General features: G+C 39.6%; 1 protein-coding gene across 7 annotated transcripts in view; it reads right to left on the bottom strand.

Moving 5' to 3' along the window:
- Positions 1 to 24,954, bottom strand: part of Ralgps2 (Ral GEF with PH domain and SH3 binding motif 2) — a 136,796-nt gene that overhangs the window by 94,243 nt on the left and 17,599 nt on the right. For 6 of the 7 annotated variants that reach the window (XM_040738637.1, XM_040738640.1, XM_005071315.4 and 3 more), the window contains exons 2-4: positions 11,542 to 11,679; positions 8,390 to 8,494; positions 7,437 to 7,487 (exon numbers count right to left, since the gene is read on the bottom strand). In XM_040738637.1, coding sequence (XP_040594571.1) covers positions 7,437 to 7,487; positions 8,390 to 8,494; positions 11,542 to 11,598 — 213 coding nt within the window. In that variant the 5' untranslated portion in view covers positions 11,599 to 11,679. Of the gene's footprint in view, positions 1 to 7,436; positions 7,488 to 8,389; positions 8,495 to 11,541; positions 11,680 to 24,954 lie in introns of those variants that run through there. The other variant, XM_040738642.1, reaches the window with a different exon arrangement.

Here is a 24,954-nt window from a genome sequence, read left to right as displayed (position 1 = left end):
ATGTGAGCGCCCAGCTGCTGCGATCTAACTGCCTGGCTCCCACCAGGCTTTCTGCCATGGTGATGATGGGCCTCTGGAGCTGTAAGTCCCAATAAAACCCTTCCTTCTGTAAGTGGCCTTGGTAATGTTTTATCACAGCAACAGACACTTGTAAGGCAGATTTCAAAATTCAACTCTTAATTAAGGCTGTCACTACCGGATTCTAAGCCAGCTTTCTGGCATAATTCACCCTGCACTGAATGATACAAAACTCCATGCATGATAAGAAACTGGAAATGACTAATAATCACTGCTTTAGTTTACCACTAAACAAGAGACAGTTTCTTGCCACTGTATGATGACAGAACTCCAATAAGTTGTGGTGGCCCCTCTACTGTTACCCTTTCTGAAGATGGCTGCAGTCTTGACAGGGTTCTTCTGACAGCTCTAATTACATATAAAACTGCAGCTCTGGTTCTGAAATCACCTACTTTTGGGATTACTCAAAGATCTGGCAGTTTCAAGTACTCCTTTTCCCATCCCAGGTTAAAAAAAAAAACTTTTTAAAAAATCAATGATGAAAACACATTGGTGGTACAATTTATGAATGTCAAAGCTGAAAAAAAAATCACAACTCTTCTGGCTCCTTGTTCTAATAACATTAGAAATTTTATTTTGTAATCCAAAGGACAAAGTAAGTGAAATGAAATGCTTAAAATGTAGATGGGCTGAAGAGATGGCTCAGCAGTTAAGAACACTTCCTGCTCTTGCATTAGACTCAGCTGGGTTAGTAGCATCACATGGTCTGTAACTCCAAATGCTGTCCTCTGGTCTCCACAAGCACTGCATATATGATACAGATACACACACGCACGCAACACACATAAAATAGGGCAACTTAAAAAAAGTGACAGAATCTGACATTTCCCTCTCTTTGCTTTCTGGACAACCATGATGTAAGTATTTCCATTTTGTCATGCATCCCTGCCATGATGTACTAAGCCCTCAGAAACTGAACTAAATAAAACAAATCCTTTTTCCTTTAAAAGAGAGGGAGGGAAGGAGAAGGAAGGAAGGAGATGGGAGAAGGGGGAAAGAGGGGACAGGAGAGGAAATGTATTTTAGCATCTAGGGGTGAAATGCCTCAGTTTGTGCAAGGCCCTGAGTTCATTCCCTGGCACTTTTAAAATTAAAAACAAATGAAAGAATTTACTTAGAACTGTGTTCTGGACACTGATTTAAAGGCAGCAAAATGCATATAGCAGTTGGCAGTGGAGAGTGTTACAGAAGACGAGAGAAATGAAAGAGAAACTATGATGAAGGCCCTGCTAACTCAGTGAGGGTAGAAGATGGAATGACTGGACTTTCTTTACAACTCTGGTAAGCACATCACTGTGGCCCCCATCACTAAGCGGGGGGTGTACTAGCAGAGATCACACCGGTGAGGGAATGTGAATAAAATCACACAACATTAGCCTCAGACTGCCCTGCATACCAATCCTCTATAGGAAGTGAGGACATACTTGAATATAATTCACAAATGTCCTCCATATACTTTAAACAATGCTTAGACTATACTACAATGTACATATCATGTCAACAGTTTCCAGACCCATTTTTTTCCTAAATATTTTTTGTACAGCTTTGGTTGAGGCCACAAATTAGCAGTTAGTGCTCGCTTAGCGTGCACAGGGAGGTGGGATTACAGCAAGAGCCAGCTACAGACAAAAGATGGGCTTTCACATGAAAATGTAGCATGTGTATAATTTGTGTAACACTTTATGTGATGTTGTATGTAGAATTCAAATTTGGAACAGACAAACGAAAATAAATACAGTTGTTTCAGCTCAGATAGCCACTACTTCTCTGTAGTAGCTTAAGTTTCACAAGAAAGCCCTTTGCTCCTTAGTGAGATTACTATTTTAACTCTGTATCTAAGTAATACACATTACTTTAGGTTAATAAAAAAGCAAATAATTATACTAGCTGATATCACAGCTTAAAGTTTTCTAAAATGTAGCAAAATTTCAGAAACTATTCAGTGGTATCCAATAATTTCAAGTATGTTTGTGCTCTATAGTCCAGTGATTAATACACTTAAGTCATGTACCTAGATGGATGGTGACTAAGAATGTTGAGCAAAAAAGCAAGCCAAACACAAAAGCAATGGAATGTCATTTACATCAAAATTTGAAAACCTGAAACTAGAAATAGTTCACATTATTAAGCAATACCTACACTTGAGAAAATATGAGCAACTAGACAGGTATAATACAGTCTATTATTGGACACTGTTTATCTGGGTAGGAAGGTACAGAAAGGCTTTACCAGGACAGGATAGTATACACAGTTCTTTCAGACCTTGTTATATGTCTTTTACATTCCATAATAAAATAACAAGCATTCTTCTGCCACATGACTCATCCTATATATGCTGGCAGATTTTTTTTAATCTCATGATTCAATAAAACCAATGTCAAACAAGAATATTTTGGTGTTAACATTTCTCCCAATAGCTATTCCTATCAATTTGTTAAAGCTTCCACTCTTTGAGCATTTCCTAAACACTACATTCATTTTCTATCCTAAACACTGAGTTCGTACTAAAAGCCAGACAAAACGGTATATAAAAACTGTGACTCCCCTCCTTTACATAGCTCAAATCAAGGAGAGGTAAGAGCAGCCAAACGACACAAAATCGAGAACACTGCATGCAACTGCTCACTCACTGACACACTGGTATCCACACTGCTTCCCTCCCAATGGCTGCCCTTCCATCTCTTTGGCAGTTCCTGCACACCTAACGTGGGTCACTTCTTTACGTACTTCTTGGCAATCCTATCCGCATTTTAGTTACTTGGGTGCAGGGGATTGAACCTGAGGCCCAGTGGTAAGCACATAGTCTACAACTATTCTTGGCTCTCACGAGCACAACAAATAGCAGTTCTACACTGATACCTGTCAAACTTAATTCCTGCTCACACTACAAATACATGCCATTATACACTGCCCGACTGAACTGTCTCCTTGGAAAGGTTTATCAAGCATGTAAAATTAATAATGTCCAAAGTCAAACTATTGCCCTTGCCACCAAATCCACTGCTCCCACTTGGTCCAGCACAAAACATTATGTTCTATATGTACAACACTGGTGTGATACGGACATTGTAATTTCTTGCTCCAGACAGTATATCAGCTATGTTAGCCCAAAAACTCTGGTGTCACCATGATACATGGCACATACACAGGGCGATAAATCTTCCCTATCTTCCCACTCATACACTAATGCCAGCACTTGGTATCTCAGGTTTCCTCCTTGACTCACTCCTCTGCACTCTCTTCCTCTCCAGCCATGCTCACTGTCAGCACGTGGAGCTACGCTTCTGCTCAAAACCCTGCATAGATGGAAAGATGACTCTGGTTAAGACTATGTACTGCTCTTGCAGAGACCTGAGTTTGTTCCTAGCACCCACATCAGACACCTCATAATCCCCTGTTAACCCCAACACAGTGGCTCTAACATCTTCTTCTGACTCCATGGGCACTTACTCACATGAACACACACAATTAAAAACAATCTCCCAGTGGTTTACCACCTTTATCAGAGTAGCCGTCTCCAATGTAACATACCCACCTAGCCCTCACTCAACTGTCGTCTCTTGTACACAGCCCTTTCACCTAGCTTAGAAGGACGTAATCCACTACCCTCTGCTCACCTGTTCCTGACTAGAACACATTTCCCTAAACACATTAATACAACAGTTCTCAACCTGACACTATGACACTTGAATAGTTACTCATGCTGTGGTGACCCCCAACCATAAAATTATTTTCATTGCCACTTCATAATTGTAATTTTGCTTCTGTTATGAATGCACATATCTATGTTTTCTGATCCCTGTAAACAAGTCATTCAACCCCAAAACATGACCCGACCCACTGCCCTCATGGTATGAAGTCTCGTCTCCTTAAGGGTTTTGCTTTTCAGTGACGTCTTCTTGATGGCCCACTCTAAAATGGAAGCCCTCTGCACTTCGTGTCCTCTGCTCTTCCCCTCTATTTTTCATGCAGGACCATTCAGCTCACCTCACCGGAACACACCGTCTGGGGGGGCAAATATCAGTGCATGCCTATTGTTATATCTCAGTAACTAAAGCAGTACTAACGCACAACAGGCACTCAGTAAACTTACTGCACTAAACACTGTCAGGCGACAAGTAAAGATGTGAGAAAGATGTTAGGAGAGCCTGCAGAAAAGCAAAAATGTCTAACTTCACCTGACAACTCAAGGAGGAAGAGGTAGGTAAGCATGAGAGGCACAGGCTCAGTGATGAAGGATTAAAAGGAGGCCATTTTGCTAGGCCGAAAGAAAGGTAGAAATCTGCTTAGAAGCAAGAAAAAGGCAACATGATGAAGAGATTCACAAACCCCGTTGTGATGGTTTTCCTTTATCCTCAAAGCAAGCGAAACCACTGAGGTGATTTGAATAGGAGTCACGTGAGCACATTTTCAGTTTCAGTGTTGCTTGCCAAGGCTACCTGATAGAGAACAGACCTCAGGGATCAGAACAGAGCAAAAGCTCACTGTGAGGGTTTAACTGTGTTGTCGATGGAATGGATTTCAAGTCACTCAGAAGATGGTGTAGCACATACCTGTCCAGGTGTGTCTGTGAGAGTTTTCCAGCGATTATTAACTAACAGACCCACCCACTCTGAATGAGGGGAGCACCATAGCGTGGGATGAGGGGCCAGCTGAGTGCCAGCATGCCCCTGTCTCTGGTCAACCACTCTGTTCCACATTCCTGCCCCACCAGGCAGCTGGGCCTCTCTGAAACCACAGCTTAAATCTTTCCTCCAGAAAGTTGGTTCTGTTGGATATTTAGGCACAGTGACAAGAAAAGTGACCAGTACACACACAGATGAAGTGAGAAGGCACTGTTGTGACTCAGTGGGAAAAGATGGCTTCTTAGACTGTGGTGCTGATAGCAGAAAAACTAATTATTTATGAAGGCAGAACAAAAATCAACAGAGCTGGGTGCAATAGTGTCACCTATAACCCTAGCACTTAGTAGGTGGAGAAAGGGCTATCAGGAGTTCCTGGTCTCATGTCTTCAGCTTTATATATACTGAGTTCAAGGCTAGCCCTGGCTACCTAAGACCTTGTTTCAAATAGGGTGGGGGAGTGGGAATCAAGGAGATTGTGCTAAATTTACTGAAGAAATGAAGTCAAGGGAAACTTGAAGGTTCACAAAGTATTGTTCAGTATCCAAAGAGACATAATAAATCCTTTCAGAATGGAAGTCTATCTCTTCAGACAACAACCTAGTGTACAATCTCTATGTCACTAGTCTTAAGTCCTACAGACACCTGAAAGGAAGCTACTCCAGGTAAAAACATGCAGTAATCTAAAGACAACTCTGGGATCAGAAAGCTTAGCATAGGGGAAAAGGATAAAATATCTCAATAAAAATCTTATGTTGGTTACAAGCTGAAATACTTGAATATCACAGGTTAAATAAAACTACCCACTGATTTCCCCTTTTTATTTTATAAAGTGGCTACTACATAATGCACCGTTCAGTAAACAACACTAGATTTCCATGAAAGAGCAATGATGTACTTTAGTCAAAAGAAAAATGATTCTTAGAAGACTTATATCCTGGGGTATGTGGTGGGGTAATTTTTGTCAGTAACAGAAATGAGTCAGTCCTCCAGGTTGGTTTTTTTTTTGTCACTGAAATATAAAAGCCATTCCCTGTTTGCCCATTATTTATAGAGCACACAGTTCTCCTCTGTCCACTATTAATCCAATAGCTCTACTTCTGAACCATTCTGCAAGGTAGAAAAAGACAATCAGAGGCTTGTGGGACACGTCAGGGGCCCAGAGAACATGCAGGCAGCTCTCACTTCACTTGATAAGTGGTAAACTCGGGGTATTAACACATTAAGTAGCCTACTTAGAAAAAAATCAAAATAACCTGTTTACAGTTCAGATGTAATGGATTTATTAGTTATTACAGTGTTCTGGGTCACTATAGATTGTATATAACACAACAACTACTGCATGTTATTCCCCAAAGAACCAACCATCAACTATCAAAATGGTTTTTTGTTTGGGGGACAAAAATCAAGTTATAGTCTTACCCACTAAGAGCAAAAACTGTCTTCTTAGAATCTGAGCCAAATGTCAAAGCTAAATTATATTGGTATAGTTTGGATTCAACCTGATGTGTCCTCAAAAGCACGTGTGCTAAGGTTGAGTCTCCAGTGTGGGGGGATGGAGAAGCTTTAAGAGGAAGTCTTGTATAAAGCAGTCAGCACATAGGAGCACACCAGGACTGAGTTGGCTCTCTCCAGGACTGGGTCATCCTAAAGACAACCACACTTGGCCCCTGTTGCACATGGCCATGTCCCTTTCTACTTTTCGCCACATTTGAGACAGCCCATGGGGCTTTCATTTAAGGTCCAAAGATAATACCTCCTGGCCCTGGACTTTCATCCCCTAAAACTATACCTAAATAAACCTTTTCTATAAAAGTACTCAGCATCACACATTTTGTTACAGCAATACAAAAGAAACGTAGACAGTTGTATATAAAAAAATAATTACCACTATTCCCTGATCAATAAAGCAAAAATATTACTATACACAGGTCTTAAAAATGATAAACTCTTTTGGGCATGTCAGCAAATGCCTTTAATCCCAGAAAATGCCTTTAATCCCAGCACTCAGAAGGTAGTGGCAGAGGGATCAGTTTGAGGCCAGGCTGGTCTACAGAGCAAGTTCCAGGACAGCCACAGCTACACAGAGAAACCCTGTCTCAAAAGACCCCCCAAAAGATAAACACAAACACACACCCACACCCACGCTTATAGTGAGTGAGTAGATAGATATATACTATCAGTTCCTTTATTTTTATTGGGGGAAAATGTGTTTCTTGGTCCTCCTCTAAAGTGTTAACACAGGGGCTGCCCAAATCTAGCCACCTGAGTCCAAGCTCCACATGAAGGTAGAAAAAGAAAACTGATTTCATAAAAGTTGTTCTCTGATCTGCACATGCCTCCACACCACACCACACATGAGCACACACAATAATTTTTAAAAATTAAATAAGCTAAAATAATATAGTCACATTATATGAAATTCAGGTTATGTCTAATTTTCACCTTCCCATTAAAAAGCTTCAGTGCCCTGAGTAAATCAATTAACTTGTATAAGTCTATTATGTCCTTCAGCAATGACAGCAAATGAGCCCAGTGATTCAAGTATCCCATTCATGATAAAGAATGTACTCTGAGGAACACCACCTGAGTCTCCAAGGTCAGAATAAACACAGGGAAGGTACAAGCTTTGACATTTAATGATTATATGAAATATGATTTGGATCTCTTGAACATCTTAAGACACTGTGGTTAATTATTCTCTATGTTTACAGGAATATTCCTAAAACTACTTACATCTGGCTGAATAGCTTTAAACACTGGGACATCCATCAGCGTTATCTGACCCTGAAAGACAAAAAATGGGGTTTGTTTTGTTTTGAATGCCAAGTTCTCCGGGACCCTATGATACAAAATTTATTCAAAATAAATCTCTACTCCTTACTAAATTACTAAATACATAGTCTTTAAGGACTTAACGAAAGTAGAAATTGTAGTCTTTGTGCCATGAAATATAATTACTCCTAGGTACCATACTCAAGGCTGGAAAAGGAACATATTTTGGCATTATCATCCATTAAATGGATCATTAGGTCTCTCAGCATCAAGACTGATGACCTAAATTCAGGACCCGAGTTCAAACCCTGGTTCCAATATGGCAGAGGCAGAGAACCAACTCTGAAGTTGCCCTCTGACCACACCCACCAACCATGGTGCATGTGCCCCTTTCTCAAACAAATAGACAGATATATGTATAAAAACAAACAAACACATTTAAGGGAAGCAATCAGGCAAGGGGAACACATACTACACACAAGAACACTATTCCTGGAATGCAAAGTGGTTCCAGATCAAAAAAGCAGTTTATTCAGTTAACAAAAGGAAACCAAATACCTAAATAAACAAACACTTATGTCAGCTAAAAAGATTTGCCAGGTAATTTGAGAAAATTCTAGATATTCCAATGATTGAGAAATACCATTTCCCAATTTCTAAATTTACAAAACAGCAAAAAGAAAATACTTTTGGATACAATAGGTGGCTTGAGTCAGCAAAGGCAGTGATCACACCCGATTTTTAACAAACAGAAGGGGTAACAAGAAACTGCCCTTTAAAAAGAAAGTTGTCCTTCCCTCCCACCTCCTCCTTCGCCATACTTGTGCTATTCTCCAACTCTAACTCAGTAATAATAGTAATACAAGTATGTAAACTACATGCAAAAACTGAAAAGCTGGAGGCAGAAAGCTTACCGCGTACTCTTCTGGTGTAACCTTAAGCACATCAAATACCACAGCATCAAAGCTTTTCTTCAGTTCAGAGCCCTTGTCACTTAACGACTCAGAGCTGCTGCTTTTCTGTCAAGAAAGAAAGCACAGCCTTTAAACACCATCTCAGTCTGTGTCACACAAAGCAAACAGGCTGTTCTGGGGCTGAGGGCATGGTCAGTTGGTAAAGCATCTGCTATATAAACTTGAGAGCCTATGTTGTAAAATGTAGGCAGAGTATGCACTTCCATAGCCCCAGTGCTGGGCAGTACCCGGAGAAAAGAGGATCCATAGAGTGTGTCAGCCAGTCAGACCAGCTGAATCATGAGCTCTGGGTTCAGGGACAAATGCCCTCAGAATGGAACTGGAGAGTGAACGAAGACACCTGTTTCAGCAGCTGGTGTCCACTTGCACAAGTATGAGCACATCCACATGAGCATGAACACACACACACACAGAGGAACTAAGAACACTAATAATAAGAGATGCAGAAAAAAGCTGAGCAGAGCACGCTGCTTAGTTGGAAGAATGCTATATAAACAGTCAGAAAATTTGAAAACTAATGTTGAGTTTCAATTTTTTTAGGTTCTTATGTAAGTCACTCTTGTATGTCTGATTTTAGCTAGTTCTGGCATGAGGTAAAGAAAAGAGACCACTGTATACCCACAGGCATGCATCACTTAACAATGCAGATATTGCCAATTTCTGTTAAACAATCTTGTCAATTTTATCACAGTTTACTCACATAATCTACAATGGTTACAACATGATCATGGCACCATTACTATACATGAAGTAGCTATTGACCAAAATGCCATTATGCAATGAATGACTGTACTTATAACTTTTAAAATTAGAAGAAACAGAAAATACTCTTATAACATAAACCACAAGAAAATATTTAGAACTCCATTTATTAAACAATGGCATAAGTCATTCATACATGTTGATATATGTTAATGGCTAGCCTTGGTTGTCAAATTGACACATCAGAGGGAACTTAAAGAATTGCCTCCATCAGACTGTGTGTTGTAGGCATGGCTGTGGGACATTTTCTTATTGCTAACTGATGCATATTCTCTTCGTTGGAAGCAAATCATAGGTCCTGCCCACACTGAGGGGGTGAAATTACTCAAGAATGTTTTTATTTTAAAATGCCAGATCTTATGGAGCCCAGGCTCACCCAAGCCCAGTGTACAGCTGATGCTCTTCTGCCTGTTTTCCAGATGCTAGGATTATAGCCATGCCCTGCTCTGCCTGCCTCACTTTCCTGGTTTTTTCCTGGTTCATTTAGCTGAAATTAAATAGCAAGTAGTACTCTTTCTTTTATGAACTGTTTGTGTGTGTGTGTGTGTGTGTGTGTGTCTGTTCTACAAGCGTTCAGATACCCTTGGAGGACAGAAGAGGGGTCAGGCTGCCTGGAGCTGGAGTTATGGGTAGTGTGAGAGAGGCACCATCCTTGGGCAAATGGGTCTGGACTAAGAAAGCTGGTGGAGGAGCCTGGGAACAAGCTAGTAAGCAGCTTTCCTCCAGGGAATCCACTTGAGTTCCTGCTTCCAGTTTTCTTCCTTGCATTCCTGCCCTCTCGCTCTGTAAACTGAAATAAACCCTTTCCTTCCCGAGTCACTTTTGGTTGTGGTGTTTTATCATGCCAACAGAAAGCCTAAAAGCCACAGAAGACATTAAGGAAAACATCAGTTGGTTCAAGTTAAGTATTTTATCCATAACATCACCTTTAAGGAAATCTGCAGTGATGTGTTAAAAATCTAAAACTTAAAATGAAGCAGAGAAAACATGTTTTTAATTTTGTCTTGCCACAGTACAACTATTTAAAGGTAGACCTCTTTAACCTTCCTTCTCATATAACAAAGTACATTACTCTAAAGCCTAATGTAATTCACTTACTTTTAAGAGGAAAAAACAATGTTTTGTACAACATTCTCTTCTAGCTCAGTAAGAAAATCTCCCCAAAAGTAGGAAATGCTGAAATTATTAATTATTCAAGATTTGTAAACAAAGCAAGAAATGGTGAGGAAAAATGAAGTCACAACACATAAAGCACGAACTGACTTTCTGGCTCAGTCCTGACGTCCACTTCAACTGCGCTTGTCCTCTTACAATCTGATCAGCCATAGGCTTAAAGTCAAAGTCTAGAAGGCACCTAAAGGTTCATGTGATAGAAGAACACCCCAAAACAGTTTCAATGCTAATCAAGAGTGTTAAGCAATCATTTTTGTCCTTAGCATGTTAATTGCATCATACAAGTACTTATTGGGGGTTTCTTCTTCTTCTTCTTAAAGTCGGGCATAGTGACTCATCTTTAATTCCAGTACATAGGAGGCAGAAACAGGCAGACCTCTGTGAGTTCAAGGCCAGCCTGGTCTGCACAGTGAGACCCTGTTTCAAAACAAATAAATAGACAAACAAGCATCCTTTAAAATGGCTCAGCAGTAAAAGAGCTTGCTCTCCGAGCATGAGGCCCTGATGAGGCTCAGCAACATATAAAAAACCAGACAGGGCCAAACATGCCTGCAACCCCAGCATTGTCTGTCTCATGGCAGTAAGGCATACTCAGGCACATGAACCTGTACATCCATCTGTCTACAACACACGCACACACACGCGTGCACACACACATGCTAGCGCACATATACTAGTCCTCAGAAAAACAAATACTGCATGCTTTTCTCTGATTATGAAGAATCCACATTTAAATATAAATATGCATGTATCTGTATAGAACAGGAAGGCAGAATGGGAGCTATTAAGTGAGAGTAAGAAGCCTATAAGGAAGGGAGGAGAAAATAAGAGAAAGCAACGGGAGGGGACAAAGGCAAACTCTTTCGCATATGCAGAACCTAGGCATGTGTGTGTGATCAAAGCTGAGGGGGACCATTTATAAGAGGGACGGAGACTAGCGAGCAGGACAGGAGGGAAGAGACAAACATGAGCAAGGCACAAAGATACTTAACAACAAAAGCTATTACTTTGTATGATGACTGAGAAAGAGTAATTGGAAAGACAACTGTAGAAGCTAGCTAGTTCTATGCTCACATTGATTTTAAAACCAACTTTAATGTTCAGAACTTTAGAAACCCAGATAAGAAACTTTGTAATGAGGTCATTGCATGTCTTACCTCGGAAACAGTGGCTGCGATATTAACACTGCTTGCCTGCCCGTTCATTAGGTCCATGCTTCCCTCATCAGTCCCTGATCCTATATCAACAGCAACAGGTCTGATTACTTCATGTCCAAGGCCACAAATACATTATTCCTGTTAGGAAAAAAGGAAAAGAAATCAAAATGTGTGTCTTTGTCTAAGCTCACCAAGACAGCCATGCCCCTGCCGCACTGGGAAAGGCTATCAGAGTCTACTAAGTTCTTGTTTTCACTAAGCCACTGTGTTCAAAGATCAGAAATACAAAGTGTGTCATAGTCGCTTCAATTACAGCAAAACAAAGTCCCACTTCACTCAGTAAGTGAATATTGTGAGGGCAAGACTCACACTGCATAGCATTTTTAGTTTTAACTAAATAACAAGTATGTGAAACATTTGGCAAAGTGATACATCCCGGAACTCCGTGATGGTCTCAAGATTCAGATGCCACCTCTAGATTAACAATACTGAAGAAACTTGACATTACTGCTCTACCAAGATACCACAAATACTCAAAAATAAAAAAGATTATAGGACATGTCACCAAACCACAATACATGGTAGGTTCATTTGTGTTGCTGAATATCCTCAATCTGTTATCTCACTGAAAACATGGGTAAAGAAAAAACTCTGTACTTTCAAGTGTGACAACAACGCCATTACTACTCCCATATAACACAAAGGACAGCATCTGAGGACACTAACAGGCAAGAGAGGAAGCAGAATATGACTCAGAACATTTAAAACTCCAGCCAAATAATCTCTGCATTGACACTGTTGTTTCTTTCCACTTCACTAAGAGCAGAATATCCACTTGGGATTTTACTGGCTTTCCCAAACAATACACCATAATTTCTTCTTTTCCATAAATTGGCAGGGGTAAACAGACTTCCAAACTTAAATGTCTTTCTTCAAAAGAGAAACTGTAAGTTAGGCATTCTACACTATTTACCTGGCAACTGAGTAGGGGGAACAGTGAGGCAGGCAGGCAGGGACACAGCTCAGCAGTAGAACATGCGTGCAGTGTGAAGACCTAGGTTCAACTCCCAGTACAGACTCCTCTGCCACCTCCCCAACAAATCACGAGCTTGCCGTCTACATCTGAATGCAACAAATCAACTTTCTGTAGTTTCCTCATATATAAGATGGGCAACAGTGCCTACTTCACAGCGCTGTGGTGGAGAAACTGAGCTAATACGCACTGACACATGGTGCATATGCTCCTACAACAATGCAGCGAACATGCAATTCCTCAATGTCTATTCAACTATATAGTGTAAATGTGGTAGCTTTCTAAATAAATAAAAAAGACAGAAACTCAATACATGGCTGGCAATCAGAGTATATCTGGTGAGCAGCATGAAAATCCTCACATGCGAGGATTAGGAATCTGTTTCTTAGATGAACCAAAACATGCTCCTGGGGTTTCAAATTATAACTAAGGGCAGTAGCTTTCAAGAATGTGTTAAATTATCTTCATTTCTTCAGATTAGCCTTAGCACCTCCTAGGTGCTACAATTTTTTAAAATATATTTGAATTGGTAGAATTTAGAAGCCATTTACAAAATTAATATGAAATCAAGAGCATAGAAACTCCTTCTAGCTCACACTGTCTCCCTGCACAGGCTCCATTATCCTTACGATATACTAAGGTTAAGGCTGTCATTTGCCCTACTACACTACAAATCAAATTGTGATGGGCATGGTGATTCATATCTGTAACCCCAACCTGTGAGGCCAAAGTAAGAGATCACAGCCCTAGACCAGTCTGAGCTATATAGAAAGTTCTAGGCCAGCCTGGGCTACAGTGAGAGCCAATCTCAATAAATAAATATTTTAAACCCAGTTTTATAATTAATTATACATTAATACAGTTGAATCAGGTTTTCTTGGCCTATTTTCAATTTTAGTCTCAGAGAGGGAGAGGGAGGTGTATTTGCATTCTGAATCAGAATCTTACTCTGCAGACCAGACTGATCTAAAACTTACTACAGAGCCTAAGCTGGTCTCTGATTTTCTCTGGCAATAACGCTTATTATGTAACAAAATGTTTTCAAATGATTTCCTAGCCTTGGGGGGGGGGGGCGGGGGAGACAGGTAACAAGAATTTGTAAGTCTAAGAGCGCCCCCTACTGTTAGGAAAAACTGACTTATTGTATCTTTAACCTATTTTACATGTTGGATACATAGAATTTACTATTTACTAAAAAAAGGTAATACAGACAAGGACAAAACGTTAATATATTTGAATCATGTTTTCTTTGCTTTCAATGTGTGTGTGTGTGTGTGTGTGTATTGAAACAGATTCTTTTCATAATCCAGATTGGTCTACAATTCACTGTAGAATGTAGGCTGGCCTCAAATCTAAGGCAATCCTCCTACCTCATGCCCCATGTCTGGCTTTGCCAATTTTTGTTATTAAAATATTTCATGAAAACAAGTTATATTAAAATCCATTATATGCGAAACTAAACGAAACATGGTTTATTCTTTTGGCATGCATCTCCAAGACAAATTAAATAAATGTCTTATATATATATTTAATTTTACTAGGGATATAAAGTGGCACATGATTACAAATATTACAGTAACTATTTCTTAGTTAAGTTCACTAATTTCAACTTACTCTCTTTTCTAGTTCTGAAGATATTTATTCTGGCTGTCTTCTGAGTTCTTTCCAACCAGCAATATGAGCCCCCTAGTAGGAAACCCTGAAATGTGTAGACTCATATCCTTGCTTGAGTTCACAATCCAGATCATCAAACTGCAGACAATCAACCACTTAGCCTCCTAACTGCTCATCTTTTCAAGGGTACTTCAAATACCACACCAAGGATTTTTGTCTTTTCCTTTAATAAACAAACACAGGATTAAAGCTGATGGGGAAATACGCTATTAATCAATCTCAGTGCACAGATGCATAGTTTTTCCTAAGATGATCTGTGCTGTGAGTATTACAGACATCTTAACCATTTTTACAAAGCATACACTTTTGGTGTTTTCAATGTCCTATAACAAGGAAACTAGTGTGATACACAATGAATTGGTGTGGTTTCTTTGGAACTATTTGGACAACCAAACATCACTGATAATCGTAAAAACCACATATAACTAAACTTTATTTCCTTTAGCATCCGAGGCTATACGTACACCCTTCTCTGTAATTGCCACACTGTAATACTCTCATTAGGGAATAAGAATAGCAGACACTTACTGCTATGGTCGGATGTCAGACACCCACTTCTTGAATCATCAACTCCAAGTCAAGCACTGTGTAGACAAGCCTCCAGTCTCCAATCTATCAAGGGTTCAAGGCTTCAGCTGCCTCTCCATCTCTACTCTAGCTGCAGTGTTTACACAGTTTATACAGAAGACTTTTAGTTTAGACTGTTGGTTTTTAAATTTTCTTCCTTTTCTTTTGAGACAGAGGTTTCTCTGTGTAGCACTGTCTGTCCTGGAACTAACTCTGTAGACCAGGCTGATCTCTAACTTGGACATCTGCCTGCCTCTGCCTCCCAACTGCTGGGATTAAAGGCAAGTGTACCATTGTCTGGACATACTGTTAGTTTTCATTCTTCAACACCATTAACTGTCAGCCTCATTCCCTTACTCATGCGTTTAATAATGTATGCACACTATTCATTGACCAGCCAAAATGTGGTGTACCTGTGAGTCAGACCAAAATATGGGTCGCTCTTTTTATAGAATGATTTCTACCATAATTATGACTGCTTTGTGGCTGCAGCATTTGCATAATCTTCATGAAAGTCTGCGAGTCCTGTGATTCCCAGTTTGACTCAAATACTATTAGACCATCTGGAGTTGAGCAAAATCTGTTTCTGCTTTTAATGGAATTTATGTAAAATGATATCCCATAATTTAAATATTCAAATAGATTATTACAAGTAAGAAATTTAAGAAATGAGGCGAGTTAGATGGAGAGGCAACTGCCACACAAGCTTAACAATTTAAGTTCAACCACAAGGAACCTATGTAAAGATAGGAGAAACAAATGCCTCAAAACGGTACTCCAGTCTTCACACAGCCTGTGGCATATGCACACCAATAATAATTAAAAAGCTGTGAGGTGACATTCTTAGACTCTTTGGTATTTAAGTTATGACAGGTAGCCAGCTTTTCTTCAACATTTATTTTAAATAACATTTAAAGTTACACTTTCTGCTACTCATGGAATCCCAGAGTGTGAGCAGTCTGTGCCCATGCACTAAGTCGAGCCTACTCCTACCATGTGACTTTACCTTTTTTTAATCTAAGAAAGTAAGATTGGATTAGTCCCGGATTACAATATTTTTGTTTTTATAATTAGTCACTAAAAATGCTGAGTACAATTGATATTGAACTGTTTATGACAAAAGGTTAATAAAAAATGCAGCTGCCTCTTAAGGCCATTTCTGGTACAGTACTAAGTGATTATTTTTGCTATTTAGAGTTCACAAAAAGCTCAATTTATTTTGATAGAAATGTCAAAAGAATGAGTTCTGATAAAGATCTGGGTTATAGAAGATTCCCTGCCCAATATCTCCTACAATGTCATTTTCACACTGTTTATGTTATCATTCCTTAATGATAATTTTAGTTTCTTAATGTTAAAGACCTACCTATGTTTTAAAAAAAGAAAATAACACACCATTATCCTTCATCTTTGCATTCATGTACATATAGCATATTTCACCTCAATTATCTACTTAATAAATATCAGTTGAAAGAATGAGAATGCCTAAACAAAGCAATCATTCATAAGGCAAGATTATATAAAAGTCAGATGAGCAGTAAAAGGACTGGGCAATAGTGATCAAATATGACACACACAAGATCATAAGATGACAGGTAAGATTTGGTCATTTAACTAGCAAAGGATGATGACCAGGCAACAGAGTTGACAAAATAATCTAAAAACTCGCTGAGCTTCATGAGAAATTTAGAACAAGAACTTGAATTCGAGTCCCAGTAGAAGAGAGATAAGAAGAGAACTACGCAAATAACTCACTCTCTCCTTCCCACCCCACCCCCACCCATCTCCGTTTGAGGTAGAGCCAGAGAGGTCAAAGCTGGGCCCAACACTGGGAAGATGCTCTGGGGGAAACTGTCTTGGCATAGAAAATGAATAAACTTTTCTGTGTTGGCTGGGGCTTGATGTTGAGATTAGAATAAAATTATCTACCCCTGCAATCCTTATTCCAGGGACGATACCACAGATACCGAATCTGAATTTCACCATCCCAAGATCCTCAACATAAGAAGTTCACATTAAAATACATTCACATGATCAGGCATACTTCATGACTTTGAGGTCACCCTATATAGTGAGGCACTGCCTTAAAAATAAATAAAATAAAATTCACACCAGTTGAAATCCTTCAATACAAGACAGTGGAAACAAAATTTGAACAAGGAACAGGTAATATGACAGTCAGACAAATGCCCCCTCGCACACATACACACTCAACACACAGATACTACCAGCTGTATATATATGCACACTGCTCTAAGTTAAAGGAAGCAACAATGACTAGGATTACCTCTCATGAAAAACTACCAGATACGGCCTACAAACCCAAAAGAACTGAAATCAGTAACCTAAAAAAAAAAAAAAGAAGGAAAGGAAAGCATAAAAGAAACAAGCCCTTTAAACAAAATCATATCCATTATAGAAGCATTGTGTCAACTCTACTGAAGAGGGAATTCATGGGGTGACAAAACAGCGAGTGTCACTCAGACGGAAGTGTGAACAGAGGGAGATGTGGAAAACAGTGCCCCCCAACAGTCATAAGAGCGTTCTAAAGGAGAGAAAGGAAGAAGGCCATCTTTTAAAGATAAGGGCTGGAGAGCTTCCAGAACTAAGAGATGTGCCTCTTCTTAGTCACCACCCTGAGCAGGACAAACAAAGAGAACCACATTTCTCACGTATCACTTTAAACTGGCAAGTAATTATTTTAAAAATGAGTGAAGGGAGGTAAATTATTCATACAGGAACAACAACAAAAACAACCTGAAGATTTCTCAACAGCACCAACAAGAAAATAAGGTCTTCAATGTGCTAAGACAAAACAGCCATCAATTTAGAACTCACAATTGGCTTCTCCAATCAAAGGCTAAAGAGCTGGTCAGCAGTTAGGGGTACACACTGCTCTTGCAGGAGAAACTGGTTCCCAGCATCCACCATGAACAGCTCACAATCCACCTCTAACTAAAGCTTCAGCAGATCCCACACCTCCTTGTCCAGCTGGGCGCGCGCACACGCGCACACACACACACACACACACACACACACACACACACACACACACAATTAAAAAGCAAGCACTTTTTAAAAGAGGGAGAACAAGGGTTGGGGATTTAACTCAGTGGCAGGATAAAGCCCTGGGTTCTCTCTGGTCATCAGCTGGGGGACAGGGGCACGGGACACAAGGACACAAACAGTTTCAAAGAATTCATATATGAACTAGACCATTCAAATTCCAGCCTCGATGCTCTCTCAGGGTCCAGGCTAGGGGCTAGACAGCAGGCCGGGGTAAAGTTTTTCTAAAAGGTGAGAGGGAAATAAACCGGCTCACACACATTCTTCCCCATGGCTCTTTACTCTTCAAAGATGGAGGCTTCCCCAAAAAAGTTCTCAAAAGCTCTCTAAAGTTCTTTAAAAATTCTCTAAAGTTCTTTCTAGAAAGTCTCCAAAAGTTCCTTCTTCTAAAAGTTCTCCTGAGGTCTCTTATCCCACAAGACTTTTAGTTTTTATACCCACAGGCACACTTAACAACTCTCTGACAATAGGGCATGCCTACCTCTCAAGCAGGGAGGGCAGACAGAGCCTTGAGAAAAGCAGGTGCCTCATATCTCCCCCTTGGACGTGATTTGTAAAACGTCCTGGCAAACTTAAGTCTCAGGAGGGATGTGACTTGCAACACTTGCTGTGAACTCATTAAAGGGGGCTTCTCAGCGCTATATCAAAGGGAAAAACTAAGGCTACGGAGTGTGAGATCCAGAGGCTGCAGCTCTTACTGCTGATGCCCCGGTGAGAAAGAATTCCTTTCTCTGGGGCCTATTTGAGAATACAAAGTACCCAGTATATATTCTGTATACAACCAAATTTGCAGTAACAAATATTCTGCAGTTGATACCTAGAATATTAATTGCTGATATCTGTAGTAAACGATAAAGGCTCCCAGCAATGTATCACAAAATAGTTCATATAGTAAGAAAATATATTTCCAAAGTAAAAAAAAAAAAAGCCCTATCCAAATAACTATCTTAACCATGACTGTTAAAATGACTACTATTTTTGGAGCTTTGCCAAAGTGTTTTACAAATTCACAATTAACTCTTCGTGCTAGCTTTTTCATAAATAACATTCTGCTTTTATGATTTGCTTTTATTTTATGTACACTGGTGTTTTGCCTGCCTGTGTATCTGTGTGAGAGTGTTAGACATTCTGGAACTGGAGCTACAGACAATTATGAGCTGCCATGTGGGTGCTGGGAATTGAACCCAGGTCCTCTGGAAGAGCAGTCAGCGCTCTTAACCACTGAGCCATCTCTCCAGTCCCAACATTCTGCTTTTATAAAGAAGGAATAAGCAATTTCATATGAATTCAGATCACATGTTACATACACTGGATACAACAGTATAATGCACAAAAATGAGACTAACATTTATGGGGTGCTTTCTACCAGGAGGCAATGCACTAAGAATCTTCTCTTTAATACATTCAATCAAACTAAGGTAATCTATTTTTAATTATTTATTTTATTGTGAAATTATGATTACACATCCCTCCTCTCTAAACCCTTTCACAAACCTCTTCTAGCTCTCTTTCAGATTGATGGCCTCTTTTTCATTATTGTTGCTGCATACAATGTATACATCTATACATACATATTCCTAAATACACCCAATACAACCTGTTCAATCTGTAGAGTGTAACTTGTATGTATGCTTCCAGGGCCAACCATTTGGTTTTAGCTAACCAATTTGCCCTTATACCTACAGAGAGGAAATTTCTCTTTGCAACAGATGGTCAACATTTCAGAAAACACAACCAATCAAAATGTAGAGCTGTGAGGCCCGGTCCCAACAGATACACACACAACACAACTACAGCACCTAAAGCTTTGGGAACTTGTGGAAGAGGGGGCAGAAAGACTGTAAGAGCCAGAGGATCAGAGCGTTTGCAGTGAGATTGTGTCTCCTGGGAAATGCCAGAAGCTACACTCAAAGTCTCACCAACACGAACAAAGACACAATAGCCATGCCAAAGGGGGGGTAAGGAACACCATCAGGCCTCAGTCCTACATTAAGAACTACTATAGACAATTAAGAAATGTTGGGAGTGGGAGAAAGTGTTTTCTCCAGGGAAAAGTGTTGGGGAAGTCCTTTGTCAATAAAGTACTGTTGAGCCAATAGGAATCTAGATAGGTGGGACTAGGAGTCCAGGAGGATTCTGGGAAGGAGAAACACAAGAGAGTCAACATGTAACGCCATGGGGTAGGAGCCCGGAACTATTCTCCGGTAAGAGACATACTTAGATTAACAATTATGGGGTAATTACTTAAAGCAGAGCTAGCCAGTAAGAAACAAACAAGGCCAACAGCTTCATAACTAATATAGCCTCCTGTGTGTTTATTTGGGACTGATGCTGCTCTAGAACCAGACTGGCAGAACAGCTCCTCTCAAGGAAAAAGCTTCTCTTTACAGAAAAGCATGCCAACTGGTTATCCAACACCATTTTAAAGAGGACAACTTGTTTAAGTTTATACTGTAGAGATGGACAGCCTGAAGACAGGGACAGAGAGAGGATGGATGGAAGGTATTCCTACTCTGGTCAAACTTAAAATATAGCTAGGAATGAAAGAAGCAAAAGAATGAAAGATCCAGGGACTAGTGTACTGTACTGTGATGTGATTCTGCTTCAAGAATCAGGTGGTTTCTGCAGAAGTTGGTATCTAGAAATGCAAAGAAGAGAGCTGAAAAGTAAAAAGGCAAAACCATGATGAAATAGTACAAGCAATACAAACAGACAAATTTAAAAGGAAGGGCACTGTGAAGAGAAGATGCAACTCAGCACACAGGCCTTCCAAACATGGAGAAATCCTGATGAGCCCTAGCAGAGCTCCAAGCAGCAGGACCGTGTAAATCTTAATAGTCAAGTAGAGAAACGGAGACTAGAAGGGACAGGTTCTGGGAATCATTAAGAACTTCCATATGGAAATGATCTGAGGAAGCGATTTCCTATCTTTAAAATACCTGACACACTAAGAATTTCCCACCTCCACCAAACCAGCAGAGCATCTGAAGTGACAGGCACGCCCTTCCCATCCAAGTTCTCCAAGCTCTTCTCTTTGCGACCCTCATTTAGACACTCTTTCTCTAAACCATGCATGCCCACATTCTACCCTCTTGACTTCAATCCTCTTCATACATTAGCACCTACCCTAATGCAGAAGTCTTGGTCACACAGAAACCAGATGATATCAAAAAGAAAAAAATGCAATTCACATGAACCCATGAACAATTCACATTGTCCAACTTGCTTAAGGAGTAAATTAGAGATGCAGTGTAAAAGCCTGGGATGTGGAACCTCAACTATAGGTCTAGACAAGGGTGTTATGCTAGGCAAATTATTTACTCAGGGCAAAGGGGGCTGGATTTACATATTTAATAAAAACACTAAGTCTTCAGTGTGTAGTCTACCTATCTGCATTTCTAAACCAACACTGATCCCATAGAGTGCTAGCCTCTACTGCTGACAACAGACTTCTAAATGCCCACTGAACCTCCCTCAGCTCCAGTGCTTGGGGATTAGACGCAGTTCAAGTACCAGTTCTTCAAATTTTGGAATACTTATGCAGGTGATACTGTCTGAATAGCTAACTTTAAATGTTCCCCATTTTGAAGCATTTCAAATTTTCTAAGGATACCTAGTATCAATAAATTAAACAACTATTAACAGCTTATTTAAATTATACAATGTATCCTCAGTTCTGAACTAAAAGGTTACTTATCCTTGGAATAAAATCCTTGGTAAAAATATAAGCTGTACTTAATTTTAAATCTGAGAGTAGCAAGAATTTCAAACAATAGTAGTAGTTCACATGGACATGAACACACCCCAAAACTGTGAGAAAATAAGTTCTGGAAAAACTCCCAATACTTGAAGCCAACCATAATGACAGGACTAGCAATTTCACACACCACCCAAGATGTAAAAGGGAAAACCTCTGGTAATGTTAAGTGACTCTACTGGATGTTTAGATTATCATGTCAGAACAACTAGATAAATCATTCCTCAGGATGCTTTACTTACTCATTCACCAAATTGTTGTTTAAGCTAAAACATCAATTTATACTTTATGTTAAGTTTTTAAATGCTTGAGGCACACATTTAAGAAGTTTAAGAAAGAAGGTTTTCAAAATAAACTAAGTCAGCATCTTAAATTAGAAGGAAGGTGATCCAGCAGGAAAGTATTTCATTTACCCTGTAGCCATTTAATGCCCTCGTTGAAGTAGAGTGCATATATAAAAGGCAACGGGTTGGGAACACTGGGTCCATCAGTCCAGTATGGGGACACACGCCTACAAACCTAGCACTGAGAAGGTAGAAGCAGGAAGATGCGGAGTTCCAAACCGGCTTGAGCTGCTTGTGCACAGGAGGTGGCTAAATGTAACTTGCAGAGGGCAGGATTTTCAAATGCTTACCTCTCAAGGGGGATACAGACTATAAAACAGAGTATCTCACGGTTAAGCAAGTGCAACTCTGAAGGGGCATACAGACTACAAAATAGACTATCTCACGGTTAAGCGTAAACAATTCAGGAAGATAATTTGCAAAGTAATCCTAACACAAAGAATGATGGCAGGGCTGGAGAGACAATGAGCAGTTAAGAGCACTTACAGCTCCTCTTCCAGGAATCACCACACTCAAGGAGGACACTCACAACCACCTCAAACCAGCTCCAGGGCAGTGGTTCTCAGCCTTACCAATGCTGTGACCCTCTAATACAGTTTCTTGTGTTGTGGTGACCCCGATCATAAAATTATTTTCACTGCTACTTCATAACTGTAATTTTGCTATTGCTATGAACTGTAATGTAAAAAATTTAGGAGACAGCAGTCTGTCAAAGAGGTTGCAACCCACAGGTTGAGAACCACTGCTCTGGGGGATCTGACACCTCTAGTTTCAAAAACCACCTACCCACACCACATGTAATTTAAAATAGTAAAACAAGCCAGGGCAGGGGTGAATAGCTTTAATCCCAGCACCCAAGAGGCAGAGGCAGGTGGATCTCTGTGAGTTTTGAGGCCAGTCTGGCCTACAGAGCTAGTTCCAGGACAGCCAGGACTATACAGAGAAACCCTGTCTCGAAAAAACACACACAAAAAAAGTAAAACAAATTCTTTAAAATATATACATGCCGGGCATTGGTAGTGCACGCCTTTAATCCCAGCACTCAGGAGGCAGAGGCAGGCAGATCTCTGTGAGTTCAAGGCCAGTATAGTCTACAAAGCAAGTCCAGGACAACCTCCAAGGCGATACAGAGAAACCCTGTCTCAAAAAGCCAAAATAAATAAATAGACAGATAGATAGATAAATAAATAAAATATGTACAGACTGAACATATTTCATTTGTGTATTTAGAAATATATATACATATATATCTATGTAACAACTATTAATCAAAAAAGAGGTCATGAATATGAAAGATAGTAAGAAGGGGTAATGGGAGGATTTGGAGGGAGGAAAATGAAAAGAAATGATGAAATTATAATCTCAAAAAATAGAAGAAATAACTAAGAAAAGAATTCTGACTTCCTATACCAAAGTATGATAACTAGGTTAACTAAATAAATGTGCTGTAAACATTTAGTTTTATGTTGGCTCTCCCAATACTATGTACTTCAGTTTTTGGTTTTTTTTTTAACCATACTTATATACTATTAGCAATTGTGGCATAAGAACAAGCCAACTGAATCAGAAGTAGATTTAAATATCTGGCAAAGTGTGCTACTGTGGCATGACGAGAGAACAGAATGGCGTGGGAGAAAAGATGAATTACTATCAGTTCTCCTAGGTCTCCAGCTTGCCAACTGCCCATGGCATCTTGGGACTTCGCAGTCTCTGTGACTACAGAGCCAACTCCCTAGTTAATGTGTCTACATATACACATATTGCGTATATATGTATAAATGGTTTTTCCGATCTATAAGAAACCATATTAAAGTATGCACATGCATAATTATAAAGGCAGAATACATATATAAGTATGTATATGTGTGTGTGTGTGTGTGTGTGTGTGTGTGTGTGTGTGTATCTCGTTGGTCATTTCTGTGATGAATCCTGGCCTCCTGTTCTTATCGCTTCACTGTTAATTTGAAACTACTTCCAAATACCAAGTATGAAGGGAAATTAAATTCTCCTGAATTACAAAGTTCTTCAACTTGCAAAATTCAGTTATCTAAGCAAACTACATGTGTGATTAAAAATCCCAACTTTCACCAACAGATGGCAATAGAGGTCACTTGTTCAGTAACAAGACCAGACAGTAAAATGCGTTCATGAATTGTGTTTTGAATTGAGTTACATATATTTTTGCCTCAAGCAAAAAGAAAGAATGACAGACAAATATTACTGAAAAGGTAGAGGTATTTGAAAGATTTCATCTTGGTATGCATTTCAAATACCAGATCTTTCCTCACTCCAAGGCATGCCATTCAATCCTTCCCCAGCTCTCCAGGGAGAAACACGGCCACAGAAAATTGCTGTAAACTGATGAGAAAGTCTAGTAGCTTTCAAACATGTTAGAATAAAAGGAAGAGAAAGGAAAGAGTAAAAAGCATGTTTGCTAACCCAATGCTTCATTCCACTTCTCAAGTTTTAGAGATGAGAGCATCAATTCAATAAGATCATGTAAGCCAACCTATAACTGGTTAATGACAGAGCTAGGTTTTAATTGTACATGTTTGTTAATCCCTGGCACATTCTGCATAGCCAGACCATCCTTCCTTACCAATCCTTTCCCAAATGTTTAACTGCTGTGAAAATGAGGGAGTAGCAGGAGATAACTAGTCTCTCTTCACTTTTAATGGCAGTTCATTATACGAACACAATACAGTTAATAGTATAAACCAAGGTCAAGAGAGGCAAAAATCCTTTCCATTAGAAAAATGCCAATAGTTAGAGAATAGCAGAGAGCAAAATTCAACAAAGAAATTGGAGTATCAGAAACTGAGTGTAGAGAAACAGGTACAAAGGGTCAGGTCTGTCACGATGAGACAAAGGCCAGGACTTTATCCTGCACTCAGTAAAGAGCGAGTTCTTATAAATGGACTGTTAAACGAGAAGGATCTTATAAATTTACTGAGAAAGTTAAATAAAACAAA

Source organism: Mesocricetus auratus, unplaced genomic scaffold (genome assembly GCF_017639785.1).
Source record: "Mesocricetus auratus isolate SY011 unplaced genomic scaffold, BCM_Maur_2.0 Super-Scaffold_100676, whole genome shotgun sequence".
Lineage (NCBI taxonomy): Eukaryota > Metazoa > Chordata > Mammalia > Rodentia > Cricetidae > Mesocricetus > Mesocricetus auratus.
Note: the sequence above shows the minus strand (reverse complement) of the source record. Positions and strands in the feature narration are given on the sequence as shown.